Raw genomic sequence first — 19,285 nt, forward strand, 5'->3', positions numbered from 1 at the left:
TAAGTGAATTTTTATTCTGTAGGCCTAAACAAATAGAGTACTTTTTATTAGTAATTACAAATTTAATTTACTTTTGTGTATCAATACTGTACTTACCTCTAAAATAAAAATCACAAATTTACCAGAGGGGTAACAAATTATTGAATGAAACGAATTAATGGGTGATAAATTATTGGGATCCTACTGTATATATCAAATGATATACAGATTGTTTATGTATTAAAAAAATGAATAGCCCTTTGATTTTAAGGATCGATTATATTTTTTGTACATAATTATTTATTATACTTACTTTAAACAGCATCAGTACAAAATTCAGGTAAGATATTAGCAATGAAAATTTCCCACTTTTGACTTCAACAAGTTCAAGTAAAGTTTTTATGTAATTTCCATGATAATGTATACCATGGACACATTGTATGTGAGTCATAACAACATGATCAATCTGTGGTAAGAATTTTAATGGTTCAAATACTGTTAAAATGTCTGCTGGAAATAACGGTATTAAGCATGTTGATATTTCTAAACATACTGCCAGTAATTCAAGATTATTATTTCTTCCACATACTGAATTCCTGTAAAAATAAGGCAATTATATTTACTCATATGAAAGTTACATTAATAAAAGAAATACAGCAAACCAAATTTGTTTACTTCATCTTTTCAGTAGAGGGTTTTCTAAAAATATGTGTGCATTAGACTGCAGGTTTTACAACAAAAAAAAATTCACTATAGGCACCAATAATTATGTTCATCATAATCACCCATTTAATGCAATCAAAATGTATAAAAACATTTTCTTTTAAACACCTTACATTATAATTACCATACTTTCTACTACATCATGATTTTCTATTTATATGAACTTTTATTGAAAAATTAAAAATTCAACAATATGTATGTACTCTCTTTTGACTCTTTCTATTTAACTAAAATATTTCTTTTTATGTTAATAATATGTTTATCTATTTAACATAACAATATTAAAAACAAAAATTTTTCAAATTGTTTTCCTCTAGGCCAAGTCTAACAAACAGGTATGTGTTCTGGTAAGACACATCAATGACTTTAATAAGGTTTCCTGAATTTGGGTATGCTACAAGGATGAAGCCACCTGTACACAACTAAATGTAAAATCTATTTTACTAAATTTATCAAACATTTCAAAAAAAATCAAGCCAGCAATAACTTTTTAACATTAACATATACATAATAATTTTCTAACACGTAATTTGTTTATATATACAGAGTGTATCATGAAGTTCTCTCAGGACTTTCATAACCTATTCTACTAATGAAAATAATAGAAAAAGTTCATATAAATATGTCCTGAAATGCTTCAATTGCGAGTTATGGCTAGTGAAAGATTTCGCTCATATTTCAGCTATCCAAGTGAAATGAGGTCGTAATGAAACTTAGAGGACATTAAATACAGGGCAGAATTAGTGATTTCTTATGGTTTTTGATCTAAAAATCGTAAAAAACCTTTTTTTTTTTGTTTGACATACATAACTTTTTCAAATGGGTAATAAATACCAAATTTTTAAACAAAATTTGTAGTGAATTTAATTCTGAACAAAAAGGCATAATATAAGTTGAATAAAACAAAGAAAAATTAAAACAATTCAAATTTTATTAACAAACAGTAAATTACTATATTTGTCAGAAGAGTATTTATTTAATGTAAACAAAACCAAATTCTTTTTGGATGATGTAAAAAATTTGTAAAAACAAAATTTAATGTTAAAAATTGTTAAAAGATTTTTAAAAACTGGAAACTACACAACAGTCGTGAAATAAGAATAAAAAAATAATAATTACTAGGATAATAATTTTTTTATTAATGACAGAAATATAATAATTGTTTGAAAAATTATTTCAAAGTTGGCATTAAAATAACAACAACTGATCAACAATACGCACTGCTGTGTTAGTGTTTAAATCATTCTGTAAGATACATTAAATATATTGGATACTGAGAACTGTGCTGTCATTAGCAAAGGTTTTTGTGAATTTTAATTTGAACGTGATTGGTTTGCCACTGAAGTAATGCAGAACTTATTTACAACAAAGGAATAAACTGAAAAGGTATTCATTTTGGATGAGTATATTGGTAATGGTACATTTCCTGCAGTAGAATATGAAATACATTTCCAAATCACAGAATTCCAGATCTCAAAACAATTAATGTGACTTTTTGCAGTCTTTGGGAAACAGGTTCACTACCTAGTATTCATACCAGCTGTGAATGATCTGTTCAACACAACAATGTTATTAATTAGATTATTATCAATGCAGTTCAGTGCAGTCCTGGCATCAGCACATGATTTCTTTTTAACAGAGTTTCGTACTTGATAGTTTGGAGGAAACAAACACGTTTAAAACAAGTTTTATCCTTATCATAAACAGCTAGTTCAACATCTACACCTAGAAGATGGTCTGCTTCGCTTAGAGTTCTGCAACTGGTGTAATACAAATCGACAACTCTATAAGTATGTTTTGTTTACCGATGAGGAAAATTTCACTTGGGATCGCATCAACAACTTAAGCAATGGGCATACATGGGTGGAAGTAAATTTTCATGAAACGATGAAAGGCAATTACACTCTATAATATAATAAATATATATATAATTTATTGTTTTGAGTACTGATAACAATTCTACACAATAAAAATAAATAAATATCCTACAATATTTATTTGTTTTAATTTAATATTTACAAAAATTACAAGTATATAACTAAGTTTTATTTGTGGAAATAGCTGAAGATCATCTTATGTCTTATCTATACTTTCAGCCATTGTGATTGCCAGTTATGATCAAATGTATAATTTACAATCATACAATCAACACTACAGTATAACATTTATCAATTGAAAAGACCTCAATTAGCATTTGTTAAAGTCTTTCTTTATTCACTGTTGTAAAACACCACAACTCTAAAAACATAAACAATGTGTACTTTAAAATAATTAAAAGAAAATATATACACGCACAGCTTTCTTTAATATATAAAGTAATAAAGTGACAAAACTAATAAAGATTGATATGAATATAGTTTTTGAAAACATGACTGTATAATATATAACCTGAGTTTCATCAAGAAATAGGCTTATTCGACTTCCATTATCATGACAAAGAATAAATTTAAAGTTATTAAATACAGTTTAAAATGCTGTTAATAAAAAATATCATAGCAATATGTACTGCTAGCTAATTAAAACAGAATATGTGAGAGTTCTCATCATGAGCCAACAGAGCACAAGTGAACAAATAAGGGTGTGCTCATAAAATCATTGACTATTCTTTACATAATTCTATTCACTTGAATAAAAAATATGTCTACTCTTTTCCTTAATTAACTGCTCCATGAAATAACACTATTTAAGCTCCATATAATACTCACATTTCTTATAACCATGACATGTCTGTTGGACAACTCAGGAAGAAATTAATTCATTCTACTTGTGTTTTATAACATAAACATTAACTGCAAACAGCATTAAATAAAATGCCCAAGGACAGTAAAGGTTCATTATCAAAAACTTAATATAATAGCCAATCACATTTTTGCTAATAATAAAGATATATACATAGAAAAACTTCAGGGAAAATATATGAACTCAATTACGTGTCTAAGAAGAAAGTACAAAACATCTTATTTAACAAAAATAATAATTTCATTTTCCATTTGAATTCAACCCTCTTCAGAAACTTTATTAATAGCAATCTGTACGTCTAATAAAAAACCTATACATCCACTTAAGTATCACAATAGCCAATTGGCTACAGTTTTTAACAAGAATTTCAGTTAACTTGAGTTTAGCTCTGATTCAAATTTTCATGTATAGCATTTTAAAATTAGCAAGGGAGTAGCCTTTTCTTGATCATTAACAGGATTGAGAAAAAAGGTTAACTCATTATTCAACCTTATATATGAAAATTCAAACATTTCCATTTCACAAAATTAATATTCTTTGAAATCAATTTTTTAAACTGAAACCGAGATTATGATAGTTTTTTCAAAGCATCTGTTCCCTAAATCAACAATTTTAAATAGTTCTTGGAACATTTTCATGTAAAATGGGAAACTGTGTTAGCAACAATTCGTAGCTTTTAAAATAAAGGCAGAAAATAAATTATTATTATTATTAAACCATTACTTTAAAGACTGAGAAACCAAATGTTCAGAATTTGATTTCCTGTACATATGAAAAATATTTTTATTACTAATCTAACAGTTAATCTTTTACATTCACATGCATAAATACTTACAAAAATTACTCACTTATTAATGATATTAAAAACTTCTTCCATTGTTAAAATCATGTCATTGCTAATAACAGGTGAATGTCTTAAAACACCCTTTGAAAATTTAAATATGTCAATAACTCTATCACGTAACTCTGAATCAACATAATCAGGAGTCCTCACCATCTGAGATAAAAAAATTATAAATTACTACCAATACAATAACAGATAGAAAAAAACAGCATAATGTTCCAGATTCTTTTTTTCTAATAGCATAATTCTGTAGTTAGGTAAGAACTTTTAACAGACCTTTGTAACAGATAATATCTGAACCACTAGAACTTACATAAACAATCGATAAATTTAAACTGGCGAAAACATTACAGTCCCCCAGCCCCTACCACTTGACAGACTTTGGCAAATGTTTTATTTTTGAAATGAAAGCTTTTGACCCCTAAATATAACATCAACAGTCGCCCACCTCCTCCACATAAAGCGGATATCGCAGCAGTAGTCAATAATAAAAATCAACAATCACACATTTCCTTCTTAAAAAGAAATATAAACAAAACTTAAAAGTATAAAAAAATAACTATTTCAAACAGGTTTAGCATTTTTATGGCACTTAAACTTATTATCACCTTCTAAACTGCATTATGGTCATATCATAGATGGCTGGCAATCAACAGTTCCATATTATTCCAATCTTCTCAGACTGATTTAACTTTCAATTTGTAAATTATAACATAGAATATGATTTGAAAACTTATTTTAAAAAAGATGTGAGAAATTAAGATTGAAAAAAAAACATTTAACTACCCACTGCACTAGACATAGTTACAACCCGGTGGTGATTATAGGAATTGAAATTAAATGTGTAAGAGCTTTTTTTTTTTTTTTGTAAAAAGATTTTACACTTTTATTACATGACTGCCCAAAAAGGAGTGTAATATATTTAGGGTGTATGAGGGCAGTTTGGAAAGTTTGCGGCCTGATACTGAGATACTGCTAGTAGGTCCAAGTGGTAATTTGTAGTTAATGCAATACGTGTTAGATGGCATACTAGTCAGTTTCTAACATGTCTTCTCAGTTTCTTAATTGCTGTGGTTAAGAGGTAGTAGATGAGTGTTGTTGTTTTGCGCAAAATGGATAAAATCAAAATTCGAGCAGCAATACAATATTTCATTGTGAAAGGTTTAAACCCAACAGATATAAAAAAGGATTAGATTCAACATTAAATGAATCTTCTCCATCGTTTTTGATGGTAAAAAAGTGGGCAGCTGAATTCAATAGCAATCGAACCTCCGTCTTTGATGATGAGCATTCAGGACACCCTGCAACCACCACAACCAATGAAACCATTGCAAAAAACCACAATGTAGTATTAAAAGATCAATGATTGAAAATACATGAGCTTGCAAAAATATCAGTAGACCAGGTGCTGCATTTGTTAACGGTTGACCAGAAATGCACTTGAATGAACATTTCTCAGCATGTTTGGACATGTTCAACCGCAATTCAACTGAATTTTTGCAACATTCCATTAGTGCTGATGAAACGTGGATTCATTATTACAACCCTGAGACAAAGCAACAGTCCAAACAATGGGTCGAAACCGTTGGAAGTGCTCCAAAGATGGCAAAAATTGTTCGATCAGCGGGAAAAGTCATGGCCACTCATGTTTTTTGGTCATATTTTTTGGGATGTTCATAGTGTGGTGTTCGTAGACTGTCTGGAAAAAGGAAAAAGAGTCACCAGAGAATATTACACAGTTGGAGCAATTGAAGGAGGCCATTACGACCAAAGGTTCACATTTGCACAAGAAAAAAGGGCTTTTTCACCATGAAAATGCACCCACACACACATCTTCGTTGTTCCTGCTAAAATTCATGAACTGTACTTCGAATTGCTTCCACATGCACCATATTCACCAGACTTACCTCTGAATGATTATTTCCTGTTCTCGAATATGAAGAAATGGCTTGGTGGGCAAAGATTTGTGTCAAATGACTAAATCATAACTGAGACAGATGCCTATTTTGCAGAGGTTGAGAAATCGTATTTTACTGAAGGAATAAAAAAAGCTGAAAAAGCAGTGGACTACGTGTATTACTTTAAAAGGTACTATATTGAAAAATAAATAAAAAATCCCTTTCGGCATACCAGAAGGCAGAGGTAGATTTCATCAGTGCTAAGTAGGGGATAAAAAAGATTTTCACCTTTAAAGTTAAGAAAAATTTCAAATTTACATGTGACAATGGTTACATGTAAAAAAAGTTTCACATGTTTAGCGTACAAGCTCCATCTTCTTACAATTCCAGCAATATTTTGGTCATCCCTTGCCGTAAGGGTTGGTCATATCAAAAATTGTTTCAGACAAAAGTTTTAGGTAATGTTTAGAAGACCAACAACCACTTTAAATCGATTGAATACTGCGCCTATTAAGGGAGATATGGTTATTAAGGGCCAGTGGTTGGTGAGATAAAATAACTTTACTTAGATAAATTTTAGGCCCTTATCCAAAGAATAGTAGGAACATTAAACACATTCAATATTTTACTTAATAAGAAAGTTATAGTGATATTTTGTTTTTTTTTTCAAAAAAGCCCCCTCCCCATTTCCATCCCCATGGTCCGATTTTGCCCATTAACAAACTTGACCAAGATTTTGGAACATTATATTTTATGTATCAATTTGAAAATGATTGGCACAAAATTACGGCAGTTATCGTGTCCACAAGAAAGTGAAATATATATATATATAAACTTTTGAACTGACAGTGGTTTTGGGGTCTGGAGGATGTGAAATGCAAAGGTATGTCAAAATTTTCCAGAAATCATCATGGTACCGATTACAATAGGTAGCTTTCTTATGAAATCTATCTAAAAAATTTGCTAAGAAACTTTGTGTTTTCTTTCTCCGGCCACAAACTTTCCAAACCGCCCTCGTATGTATGTATATATGTTTGTTCCATATATATATATATATATACGTTTAGATAATTTTTTAAAAAAGAATTATACAATATACAAAATTGTGACCCGCATGCTCTTTAATTATCCTATATTCAAGAGCAATGTTTGTCAGCAATGTTTTCTAGGCAGTTTTTTTTAATTTTTATCCTGTTGTTTTCACGGTTTAATTGATTCTCTTCTACATGTAAATAAATATCTGAATCATTATAAAAATTTTCAAATTATATTTTCCACTTTCTTAACAAATATGATTATAATTTTATGGAACACAATTTTCTCCTTCTATGAAAAATGATTAAGATACTAATCTTGAGGATAACCATAAATTTATTGTTAAAAACTTATCACCTAAATCACCAATTCTTTAATAAACTGGACAGTTACACAATTGCTAAAATATTAATTTTTATTAACATCAAATATTTATATAATTATTAATTCAACAATCTTACCTGAAATATTAGGTTAAAGTAAAAATCCCTTTATTACTCTTTAAATAAATCTAAGTCTTATATCTATCTAATACTAAGGTTTTTAAATTATTATGATGTAACCATCAACAAAATGAAAACAAAAACAAAACAGAAGATTACTAAATTTTATAGCAATATTTATTATCAAGTACACTGAAACGAATGCATAAATAAAAAAAAATTATCTATTTACGGAGAAGAAATGAAGAACCAAGTAAGTGTTACCTACTCATGCATATCGCATTTCATCTTCATTTTATATATATATATATATATATAATTTTAAATTCAATGAAAATACAAAACCGGAAAAGGTTACTAAATTTTTAGTTTACATTTTTAACATGTATTTACTGGGTTTAAAATGAGTATGATGTTGTAGGGTCTTTGTATATTTATTCTGAATTTATAACACTTGTTACCACAGTTTGTGAATTTTCAGTAAGTCTCACATCTTGTCTATACTTTAGTTTACTACGCTTAATGTTTAAAATTTTTTTTTTTTCATAACCAAATTATTTCTAATTCTGAAAGAAAATAACTATAGTACCTTTTTCTATAAAAAGTTATATAAGTATAAGGCACCTAAAATCCATATTACTGTAGCTAACAAGGGGAAGGCACAGGCTTTGGGATACTGATTTGAACCACATTGCAAGTGTGAATACTACACTGTTTATGTGTCTTCATCACAAAATACTAACATGCAATAATATTGGTGAAAAATGGCTCTAAAAATTTCCTTAGCATTTTACATTAGTTTATATATAATTTTGTTTCATGCCGCTCAAGTAAATGTATGTGTAAGTGAGAACAACACATTACGGATCTGTTAGATCCGTAACCATGCTCACATCGGTTTGAAAATCGGACTTCATATACATATACTTTTTTTAACTTCTTTTTTTTTTTTATTTAAATATATTGATTTATTAACCTCAGATTATAAAAATTTTAGAATTAAAATGAAAAGTACATAATGTTTTATTTCACTAATAAGTTCTGATTTTTTTTGCATTGTTATTATTCAATTATTATTTATTGTTAAAATGTTATTTTACAATCAGAGGTTAATAATTATAAATAAATCAATATATTTAAATTAAAAAAAAGTTAAAAAATATATGTATATAAAGTTGGATTTGAACCGATGTGCCTCCCCCTTGTAAGATCTAAATATTTCATTAATTAAAATTTTATTTGGCTATAACTCTGGAACCAATGAAAACAAGTACCACTTATGACATATCGTATGTTGAAAAGCTCTAAACGAGGGCTTATTACTGCAGTTAAGAAAAAGTCCAAAATCCAAATGTTTCAAAATTGAAACCCTGCTTTATTTAGAGGTCTGACTGTATACAATTTTTGCCCAATCAACTGCAATCAAAAGGGGAGATGCACAACTAGATGTTACAACAGTCCTAAATACAAAATTTCAACATTCTATGGCGAATTGTTTTTGAGTTATGCAAAATACATATGTACGTATAGATTTCAAGCCAAAACTAGTCAAAATGGATTCAGGGATGGTCAAAATGGATATTTCTGTTGAAATCTGAAAACCAAAATTTTTTGCGATTACAATACTTCCTTTACTTCATACAAGGAAGTAAAAATATAATACACCTGATTATTTAAATGATCTCTTAATAAAATAATGTAGAAAATTACACACTTTAATCACAAGTATATGACATTTATAATGTTTTATTTTAAGATTAGAGGAACTAAAACTCAACTTAGTTCAGCTTCTTTTATTAGCCAAACCGTAAATTGTAGTACACTTTTCCATGTTATAATTTTTTTCAACATACTACTGCATTTCCATATTATAATTTTTTTTAGACATACAACTGCAATTTAATAATAATAATAATAAGAGAAAACAATAATTAAAAAAAATTTTAATACAGTACCTTCAGATTTAATAATTTAATATCGTTTAACACAATTCTCCAAAATGGCAATGTAATATTCCAATGTAAATACACATTATCACTTGGTACACCCCCAACAGTGGAATTTGTACTATTGGTACCAACTGTAGTGACTGTACAATCAGTTTTAGCAGGTATTACAACATCTTCAAATAATGCCAATGGATACAATGGTTGTCTGTTATAAAAGACATTAGATCGAATCCTACTTAAATTTAGATCAGAAGTCTGTTTTTGACAATACTTTAATTTACATTCTAACCTTTTTAGAATCTAGAAGAATAAAATAAATATTAGAATAAAAAAAATTACATTTATGAAACATTATAACTAAATGTGCATAAAAGGTATGTTACAAATTACACAGAAACAGATTAGCAGTAAAGTTAAAACAAAATTCCATTATGTCTATTATTAAACATTTAAACAAACAGTTAAATTTACTTATAACATTATTAAAATGTATTTATATCTTACTGTTTAGCTATAAAACTGACTATTTGAACATAAATTACATTTTAAATAGAGTAATAACTGAAAAAATTTGTATTTCTAATAACAGGAATCTCCATGTAGATTATGATGGCCATTCATCTTCTTTTAGCACTAGAATGACCATCATTTAAGAGTAGAATACTTTTTTAATTTTTGTAGCAAGTGTATACAAATTAACTGGAAACCCCCTCACGGAGTATTCCTTCACCTAGAATCAGGAGTGGATGAGATGAAAAAAACTATATTTCACATACATAATGTGAGATTCTTCCAATACTCATAATGTGATAATGTGATAAGAGCTCATGTGATGTGAATCATTTATCCAGGCAAGTAAATAGTAAAAGACTGCAAATGTTACGAAGAGTCAAATATTCACTTTATATTTATATCAAGTATGTCCAGTACTGGAATCAAGTATTCCAATACTGACAGTACACACAGCAGAATTTGTGTGTTCATCCAGAATTTCAAAATTTATAAAACAGTAACAATTTCTACAAATTCAAAATTATAAAAACAATTTATTTTAACATAATTACAGAATTAAATACAAATTGAAGATGTGGGATCACACAAAAATCGATTCTTGGAATTAATATGGTAAATTTAACTTATCTATTTAATGTGTTTTGGTGGTTTAAATTTAATTTAATATTTAATTTTATTACCACAGTGGTCAATATGTTTATGAATTTACTTGAATTTAAAAAAAAAATTGATGTATATAAAAATATATATATAAATTGATGTATATATGTATGTGTATATATATAATATATACAGTAAAATCTCCTTATTTGCAGGGGTTAGAAGCTGTAAAAATGCCATGAATATAGAACGGAACTAATATTCATTTAAGGAAGAATGGTTACATTCTAAATAAAATGAAAAAAAACTCATGTGCACTTATGTAGGGCGACGTTATTGATGAAATACAGATGGAAACATTAATTATAAGCACTAGTTTCGTACAGTACATAGGTAAACTACACAAAAAATATTTAACAAAATACAGTATATTTCCTAATTTACTTGTAAGTACTTACCAAACTGTTTGATTTAAAAATACTACAGTACGTTCAGTATGTACTGGATTAGGAAACGGTACTACATGTTCAAATCGTACTCTGTAATCACCGTAAAACATAAAGAAAATATCACAACAGTACTACATATACTAAAACTAAAATTACTGTAAAGGAATTTTATAAAACTATTCTACAATATTTTTGATTGCATTTACTAAAATTTGTAACTTTTCCTTCTCACGCTCTTGTTTTTAAATCTGTGTGAAGTTCTCTGTATTCTTGCATGCCATCTTCAATTTTGTGCTTAAATATTACGCTTCTATTCAAAAATGGATCAGCATCTATAAAAAACTGGATAAGATCATGGGATAGTTTAATGCCTTAGGTAAGTACTTTGAAATTTAACTGTTTTCCAGGGATCATATCTTCTATCTCTTCACGTTCATACTTTACCTGCGCCATTAAATCTTTTAATAATTTTATTTTTTAACAATATACGTGAATACAGAAAATGTTAGCTGCGAATATAGAAAAGACATCACAAAATATTGCACTGCGAATAAAGAAATCATGAATAAGGGAAGCACGAATAAGGAGATTTCACTGTATATGTCATTTTATATTATGCCTTAATCAAATTATCAAGATTAATACAATAAATAAAATTTTTATTTTTCATTAACTTTACTAACATTAGTTTTTATTATTTAGCTGAACTAAAGGTTAATAAACATGCACAAAATTAATAAATCTATTCAAAATATTCATTCGTAACAAATATTAAAAAACAGAATAATTTTAAAACTTCTGGAAATTCTAGAAAAAGAATGCTAGTTGTGAATGCTAGATGATTTTCTCTCACTTTTGCATTCACATGTTCAACGAGATTGTCAGTCCTACCACTTCTCTGTTCATTGTAAGCATCTGAACGACCTTCCTTAAACTAACAACACAAATGCCTCTCTTTTCCTTCACTCATTGCAGTAGGCCCATTTGTTTCGCACAATTGATGGTAAATTTCAATAGCATTATTTCCCAACAGCATTAATAAGAGCATTATATCCTCTTGTGTTTAGAAATCTAATCACTGATCAAACTTTACAAACAGAGCAGGATTTATTTTAACATACTGTCTCGCAAAGGCAAACAACATTAAATTAATGGCAATGTGGCAATTACATGCCCACCAGACTACTTAAAGCTACTGCGTATGTGTGTGGACCAATCAGTGTTGCCAATCACTATTTATAATTCAAAAAGAATATTATTATTTTTTCCTTTTTTCTGCAGTTCATTTAATTAAGCAGATGATGTAAGAAATAAAATAAAAAATTATTTGTATCATCATTACATTCCTTATACTCCAGTTGAATCTTTGTAGATGATATTACATCCATATAAATAATTGCACTAAAATCTTACACAGAAATAACAATAAATGAAATTACCTGTACACAATCACTTTTTCCTCTACATGCAAATGAAGATAATATATCTATAGCTGGTTTCCAAACAGCAGGAAACCACATTTCTGCCTCTTCTAATATTAATATTAATCCTTCATTTTTACAACTCCAAAAACAACTTGCTACATAATCATCTTTAACTAAAGAAGCTGTTAATGAATAAATACTGGGTTCATCTTTTATAAAATCTAACCCAAAATTAATTACTGTTAAATATACCACTTCATAGATTGTTTTGTTAACTATCTTTGAAATACAACTCTCGTCCTAAAATAAGACAAATCAATGTAGATAATTATACAGTCATTATCTAAATGAACAAACATAAATTATAAAAACAAAATAAATATAAAAACTAGAACCTTCCTAGTTAAATTAATTGAAATATGAATTTTTTAAACACACTAATTTATTTTCTAAAACATATATTCACATTAACTATAGCCCTTTTTCCTACCACAATGACTTTTGTGCAACAGTGAAATCAAGCCAATATACAGACCAAACTTCAGATACAACTTGCATCTGTCAGCAATTTCTTTTTAGGTATGTTCTAGCAAAGTTATAACAAAAATCGCTTTCTTGGAATAATATCTATATATGTAATATATATTGATTAATGATAAAAGTAACTCACTATGAGCACATACAAACAATAATATAATCTGAAACTGAAACAACTGTATTCACAGAAATACAGCAAAGTTTGCTAGCTTCATATATAATAAGCAGCACGTAATTGACGAAAATGAAACAAAAGTTACAATTGGAGACTTAAATGCTGTTTTTCCAATGTAGGACTACAGCTATTATAACAAAGCAGGAAAAATTGTTGATGTCCTTTAGGGCGATAACAAAATTATAGAAGAACTATAGAGTTCCTATAGAGTAGAGGAAACTATAGAGTTGTAGGAGGAACTATAGAAGGAATTAAGTTAAATAAGGAAATCTAAAAGTTCCTTCTATAAAAGTAATTTATAAATATCTACCCAATTTACAAACAAAAGAAACTTCTCATCAGTTGCTCCTACCTAAAACATTACCAAAAAATTCTATTAACAAATTCCTAAAAACTAAATATCTCATATCAGGTAGAATCACTAGTCAGCCATACTAGATAAAAAAAAAATTTATATATATATATATATATATCAAACAGTGCAAATCTCTCTCGCTCCCTCTCTCTCCCTCTCCCTCTCACCCTAATCTAACTAAACACTTTTCCATACCTCCATTAGATCAAGAACTATAAATTTATTGCATTATAACAGCAGAGCACTGAAATGAACACTGATGCACCAATAATATACACATAAGTAGTGTATGACCACTTGTAATTATTTACAAGTTTAGAAAAAAATCTTATTCAAGGAACCAGTACTTAAGCCAGTCAAACATCGCATTTAAATGTACCTGAAGCCTGTGCAAACGGACCTGTTACATAACACTGTATTCAAGCAAAATACAAAAAAAAATTATATTAAAAAAAATTGTTTTTAATGTAATTTTGATTTACCATAATAGTTTGCGATTTTAATAATTTATTTAAATAATCCCAAGGGTTAGATTGTTTAACAGCTATACCAAGTTCTTGTAAGCTAGTTATATCCTTAACACCAAACGGTGACAAATATGTAATTAAAAGCCAAGAAATCAGTATGGCACCAGTGGCTTCATATTGAAAACTGCCAGTTATATTACCAGTTTCTCTAATACTGCTATCCATCTTACTGAATAAATTTTCATCACACCAAATTGTTTCAGATGGCCTAGAAAACAAATTACAAAAAATAAATGAACAATTCAGATAAATTTAAGTACAAATACATAATCGTAATAAAGATATAATCCTTTTCTTCTCTAGCCCAAAATGGCATATGAATAGATCTCCAAGACACTAGTTCACCAGCTAGTGGTACACAGCTATATCTGATTGTATTTAAACTATACGAGTTCGTTCCATTGTATTACCCAGTGTTCATACACATACAGTAAAGATTTATTCCAATTTCTTCTGAATTTATATAAATTGTAAAATCAGTTCTCAAATATCAAATTTCCACAATGATAAAATGATGAGCCGAAGTGCACCGCAGTTAAGGGGAGTAACATTTTAAAATAAAAGTTAGGAGATTTTGATCATGTTTTAAATAAAGTTATAACTTTTATAACTATCCAGACAAATTCCTGTTTATACAAGAGCTATTCGGAAAGTAATTTCCATTCATTATTAAATAAACACAAATTGATAAAAAAATAATTTATTATATACATCTTATAGCTATTTTTCTACATAACTGCTATCCAAATTAAGGCACCTGCAACAAGTTCATCTGTGACAATTGAGGGTCAACCACTTCTCTCATTGTCATGACTGTTTGTTCGACCTTCCCAAAACATATGGTACCACTATCTTACCGTACTGTCACTCATGATATTCCGTCCACATACTGCATAAAGTTCAAAATGAATTTAAGCAGCTGAATTTAAGTTTTTTGGGTAAAGGGAACGGAGGATGGCTTGCACTTCACAGTCAGCAGGATTTTCTGACAGCAACCATTTTGAACCAGAGTTTTATAGGAATAAAAAAGCAAAAGATATTTCTAATAACATTACTAGAACCTCACTGAACCAAGCTATTCAATATGCAAAGACAGAATTGATATCATCACTCCTTTGTACAATACTAAGGACCGGAAGTTAATTTCTGAATTAACATTGATTTATTGATTGATTGAATTAACATTGAATTAATATTTCTCATATTACAACCACTTCCAAATAAAAAAAAACCAGGGATATACAGCTAGAATAACGAATTGTTCAGGTCATTATTTGAAATACAGTATATACTTTTCAAAATAGCATTCAAAAGGGACATTTTTTTAATATTATCTATGAATGATTTACAATGAATATAACAATAAGCAATCAACTACAAGTTACAATAAATTCAGTCAGTTACAATAAACTGAGTCAGATTACAAGTTTCATGCTACGATCAAATTTATATAAACAAAAACCAATAACTGTACTAAAATCCAAATTCAACTTTGTGAAGCTCATTAGCCAACTTTTACAAGTGACAGTACCATTTGTTCAACATTTTAACTTACTCTTAAACCTGAAACAATTAAACCAATGAAGAGAAAACTATAATATTTTATCACAACCTGGAATTACTATACCCAACAAAATTAAACCCATAAAACATTCTAAAAATGAGAATACAGACAATCTATTGAAACTGAGTAGCTGGATGAAATGAATAACTTCCAAGTCCCACATTGATTTCAATAATGATTGTTTACGACTGTCATACTTGCTTATAACACTTGGACGTTTAGCATTACTGCTTTTCTGGAAAACAAAAAAAAATTAGTACATTACAAAATTAAATATATCAAAATATTTTTTTAAAAGTTATGTTTAGTTTCAAAATAAAGAAGAAAAACTTGAATGTTTGACAAAATAGAAAAATAAGATTCCAAAATGTGGTGTTGGAGCAGATCTTGTAGTCTGGCTGATATGTTTTTTAGTTATAAAAAAATTAATTGGTAGACAAAATAAATAATATAAACATGATAGAAAAATTAAAAATTGTTCTACTGAAAGTTTTTAGCATAAAAAAAAATGATCAAAATAAAAAATATGCACGATTTTCAAAATAGATTGTGAACTACAAAAGAAAAACAACACATAAAAGAAATGCTTATGATGTGATATGATATCTGTTTTAATTCCAGATATCATGAAAACATTCTGTTTATCAACATATTATCTTTTACTATACAAGCATAATGAACAAAACTGTTTTTTAATTAACATGGTTAATTAAATAAATAACAGAATAAAAATACCCCATCAATAAAAAAAGCTTATAATAAATGAGAAGTTTTTTAAGTTTCCCATGCACAGTTTTTCAATATATATAAAAGGTTATCCACATAGAAAATACATGTTAACATAAAAATTTATTTTATAAAAACTATGTGCTTAACAGTTTTAGATTAACTTCCTTTAGTAACAATAAACTTATGCCAATGTTTCAAAATTTTGGAAAGCATTTTTAGGAACCATTCTTTAAAACTCTTTCCAAATTGCTTCATCACAATTTGGTGATATCACATATCTCTTTATATTGCTTTCCTTGCAGTGTTAAAACGAGTAAACCAGTAAAGAATTTGAGTATGGTAAATGGTTTAAAGACATATTGCATTATTCTGTACTAGATACTTCTTGGTCAACACACACAGCACATTAGCACACTAATCTGCAAAAGAGCCCCAATTTTTTTAGGATGTTTTTCAATTTTTACGATACTTTCTTTTTATTATATTATGTAAACAAAGAATACATTACATTATACAGTTTCTCCATTCTAGAATGAACTAATTAAAAAGAAACTTGTAGCATAACTTTCTCTCTTATCCATTAAAATGTCTGTATCTGAGCTTGAGGTTCTAGCAACTGATGTTTTACCTCAGTCATTTGAGTGGATTGATGCAGCTCTCCAATATTCCCTAAACAGTGCCAGTTGCTTCATTTCAGTATATCCCCTACATCCTACATCCCTAACAATTTGTTTTACATATTCCAAATGTTGCCTGCCTACACTATTTTTCCCATCTACCTGTCCCTCCAATATCAAAGCGACTATTCCAGGATTCCTTAATATGTAACCTAAAAGTCTGCCTCTTCTTTTAACTATTTTTCCAAATGCTTCTTTCTTCATCAGTTTGTTGCAACATCTCTTCATTTGTCACTTTATCCTATCTAATTTTTAACATTCTCCTATAGCACCACACATCAAAAGCTTTTAATCTTTTCTTTTCAGGTACTCCAATCGTCCAAGTTTCACTTCCATATAAAGCTACACTCCAAACATATACTTTCAAAAATGTTTTCCTGACGTTTAAATTAATTTTTGATGTAAGCAAATTATATTTCTAACTGAAATCTTGTTTCGCTTGTGCTATTTGGCATTTTATATCGCTCCTGCTTCATCCATCTTTAGTAATTTTACTTCCCAAACAACAGAATTCTTCTACCTCCATAATCTTTTCTCTTCCTATTTTTATATTCAGTTGTCCAGTAACATTATTTTTACTACATTTCAGTACTTTCGTTTTGTTCTTGTTTATTTTCGTGCGGTACTTTTTGCATAAGACTTCATCCATCCCATTCACTGTTTCTTCTAAATCTTTTTTACTCTCAGCTAGAATTACTACATCATCAGCAAATTGTAGCATCTTTATCTTTTCTTACTCCAGATCAACATAGATCCAGGTATTTTTTTACTGTTACTCCAGATCTAAATTGTTCTTTAACATCATTAACTGCTAGTTCTATGTAAAGATTAAAAAGTAACGGGGATAGGAAACATCTTTGTCAGACTACCTTTTTTATGGCTTCTTTCTTATGTTCTTCAATTATTACTGTTGCAGTTTGCTTCCCTGTAAATGTTAGCAATTCTTCTTCTATCTCTATACTTGAACCTGAACATTTTATTCCAGTCTATGTTATCAAATATCTTTTCTAAGTCTATAAATGCTATATATGTTGGTTTGTTTTTCTTTAATCTTCTTTCTACTATTAATCTCACCACTAACAACTGCTTCCTTTGTCCCTATGCTTTTCCTGAAACCAAATTGGTCTTCTCGCTTCTTCCACTGTTCTCAGTTCTGTACAGAATTCTAGTTAGGATTTTTGATGCGCGAGTGTTTAAGCTAACTGTTCTGTATTCTTCACATTTACCTGCTCCTGCTTTCTTTGATATCATGACAATAACACTCTTTTTGAAGTCTGAAACTTTCCCTTTTTCATAAATATTATACACCAGTTTGTATAATCTATCGCATCCTCACCTACACTGCACAGTAGTTCTGCAGGTATCCCATCTATCCCAGGAGCCATTCTACCATTCATAGCATTCAATGCTCTATTAAATTCAGATCTCAGTATTGCATCTCCCTTTTCATCCTCTTCAACTTCCTCTTCTTTCTCTATAACACCAGTTTCTAATTCATTTCCTCCGTATAACTCTTCAATATATTCCAACCACCTATATCAACCTTTCCTTTCATATTGTAAATCGGTGTACCACCTTTATTTAACTCATTATTAGATTTTAATTTACATACAAAATTCTCCTTAACTTTCCTGTATGCTCCATCTATTTTACCAATGATCATTTCCCTCTCCACTTCTGAACACTTTTCTTTAATCCATTCTTCATTTGCTAATTTGCACTTCCTGTTTATAGTATTTCTTAATTGTCGATAGTTCATTTTAAGTTCTTCATCACTAGCATTCTTATACTTTCTACGTTAATCCATCAACTGCAATACATCCTCTAATATCCAAGGATTCCAACCAATTTTCTTTGCTTCACCTAAAATCGCTTCTGCTGATTCAAGAATTTCCTTTTTAACATTCTATGTTTTCTACCTTATCGTTTCAGACCTCTTGTGATGTCCTCCTCAAAAATCATCTTTACCGTCTTTTCCTCAACCTTCTCTAAATTCCACCAATTCATCCGACACCTTTTCTTCATATTTTTTAACCCCAATCTACATTTCATTATCGCTAAATTATGGTTGCTCCAGGATATGCTTTGCAGTCGAAGAGTTGATTTCTAAATCTTTGTTTAACCA

At 28.8% G+C, this 19,285-nt stretch overlaps 1 protein-coding gene across 2 annotated transcripts in view; it reads right to left on the reverse strand.

Annotated features, from left to right (window-relative positions):
- Positions 1 to 19,285, reverse strand: part of Nup188 (nuclear pore complex protein Nup188) — a 98,862-nt gene that overhangs the window by 65,906 nt on the left and 13,671 nt on the right. For both annotated transcript variants that reach the window (XR_012756984.1, XM_075370510.1), the window contains exons 5-10: positions 15,865 to 15,989; positions 14,146 to 14,398; positions 12,612 to 12,896; positions 9,617 to 9,910; positions 4,290 to 4,438; positions 293 to 575 (exon numbers count right to left, since the gene is read on the reverse strand). Coding sequence is in view for 1 of the 2 variants with exons in the window: in XM_075370510.1 (XP_075226625.1) it covers positions 293 to 575; positions 4,290 to 4,438; positions 9,617 to 9,910; positions 12,612 to 12,896; positions 14,146 to 14,398; positions 15,865 to 15,989 (1,389 nt within the window). In the remaining variant the exon portion in view is untranslated. The remainder of the gene's footprint in view (positions 1 to 292; positions 576 to 4,289; positions 4,439 to 9,616; positions 9,911 to 12,611; positions 12,897 to 14,145; positions 14,399 to 15,864; positions 15,990 to 19,285) is intronic.

The sequence above is a fragment of the Lycorma delicatula genome, chromosome 7 (assembly GCF_047948215.1).
Source record: "Lycorma delicatula isolate Av1 chromosome 7, ASM4794821v1, whole genome shotgun sequence".
NCBI lineage: Eukaryota > Metazoa > Arthropoda > Insecta > Hemiptera > Fulgoridae > Lycorma > Lycorma delicatula.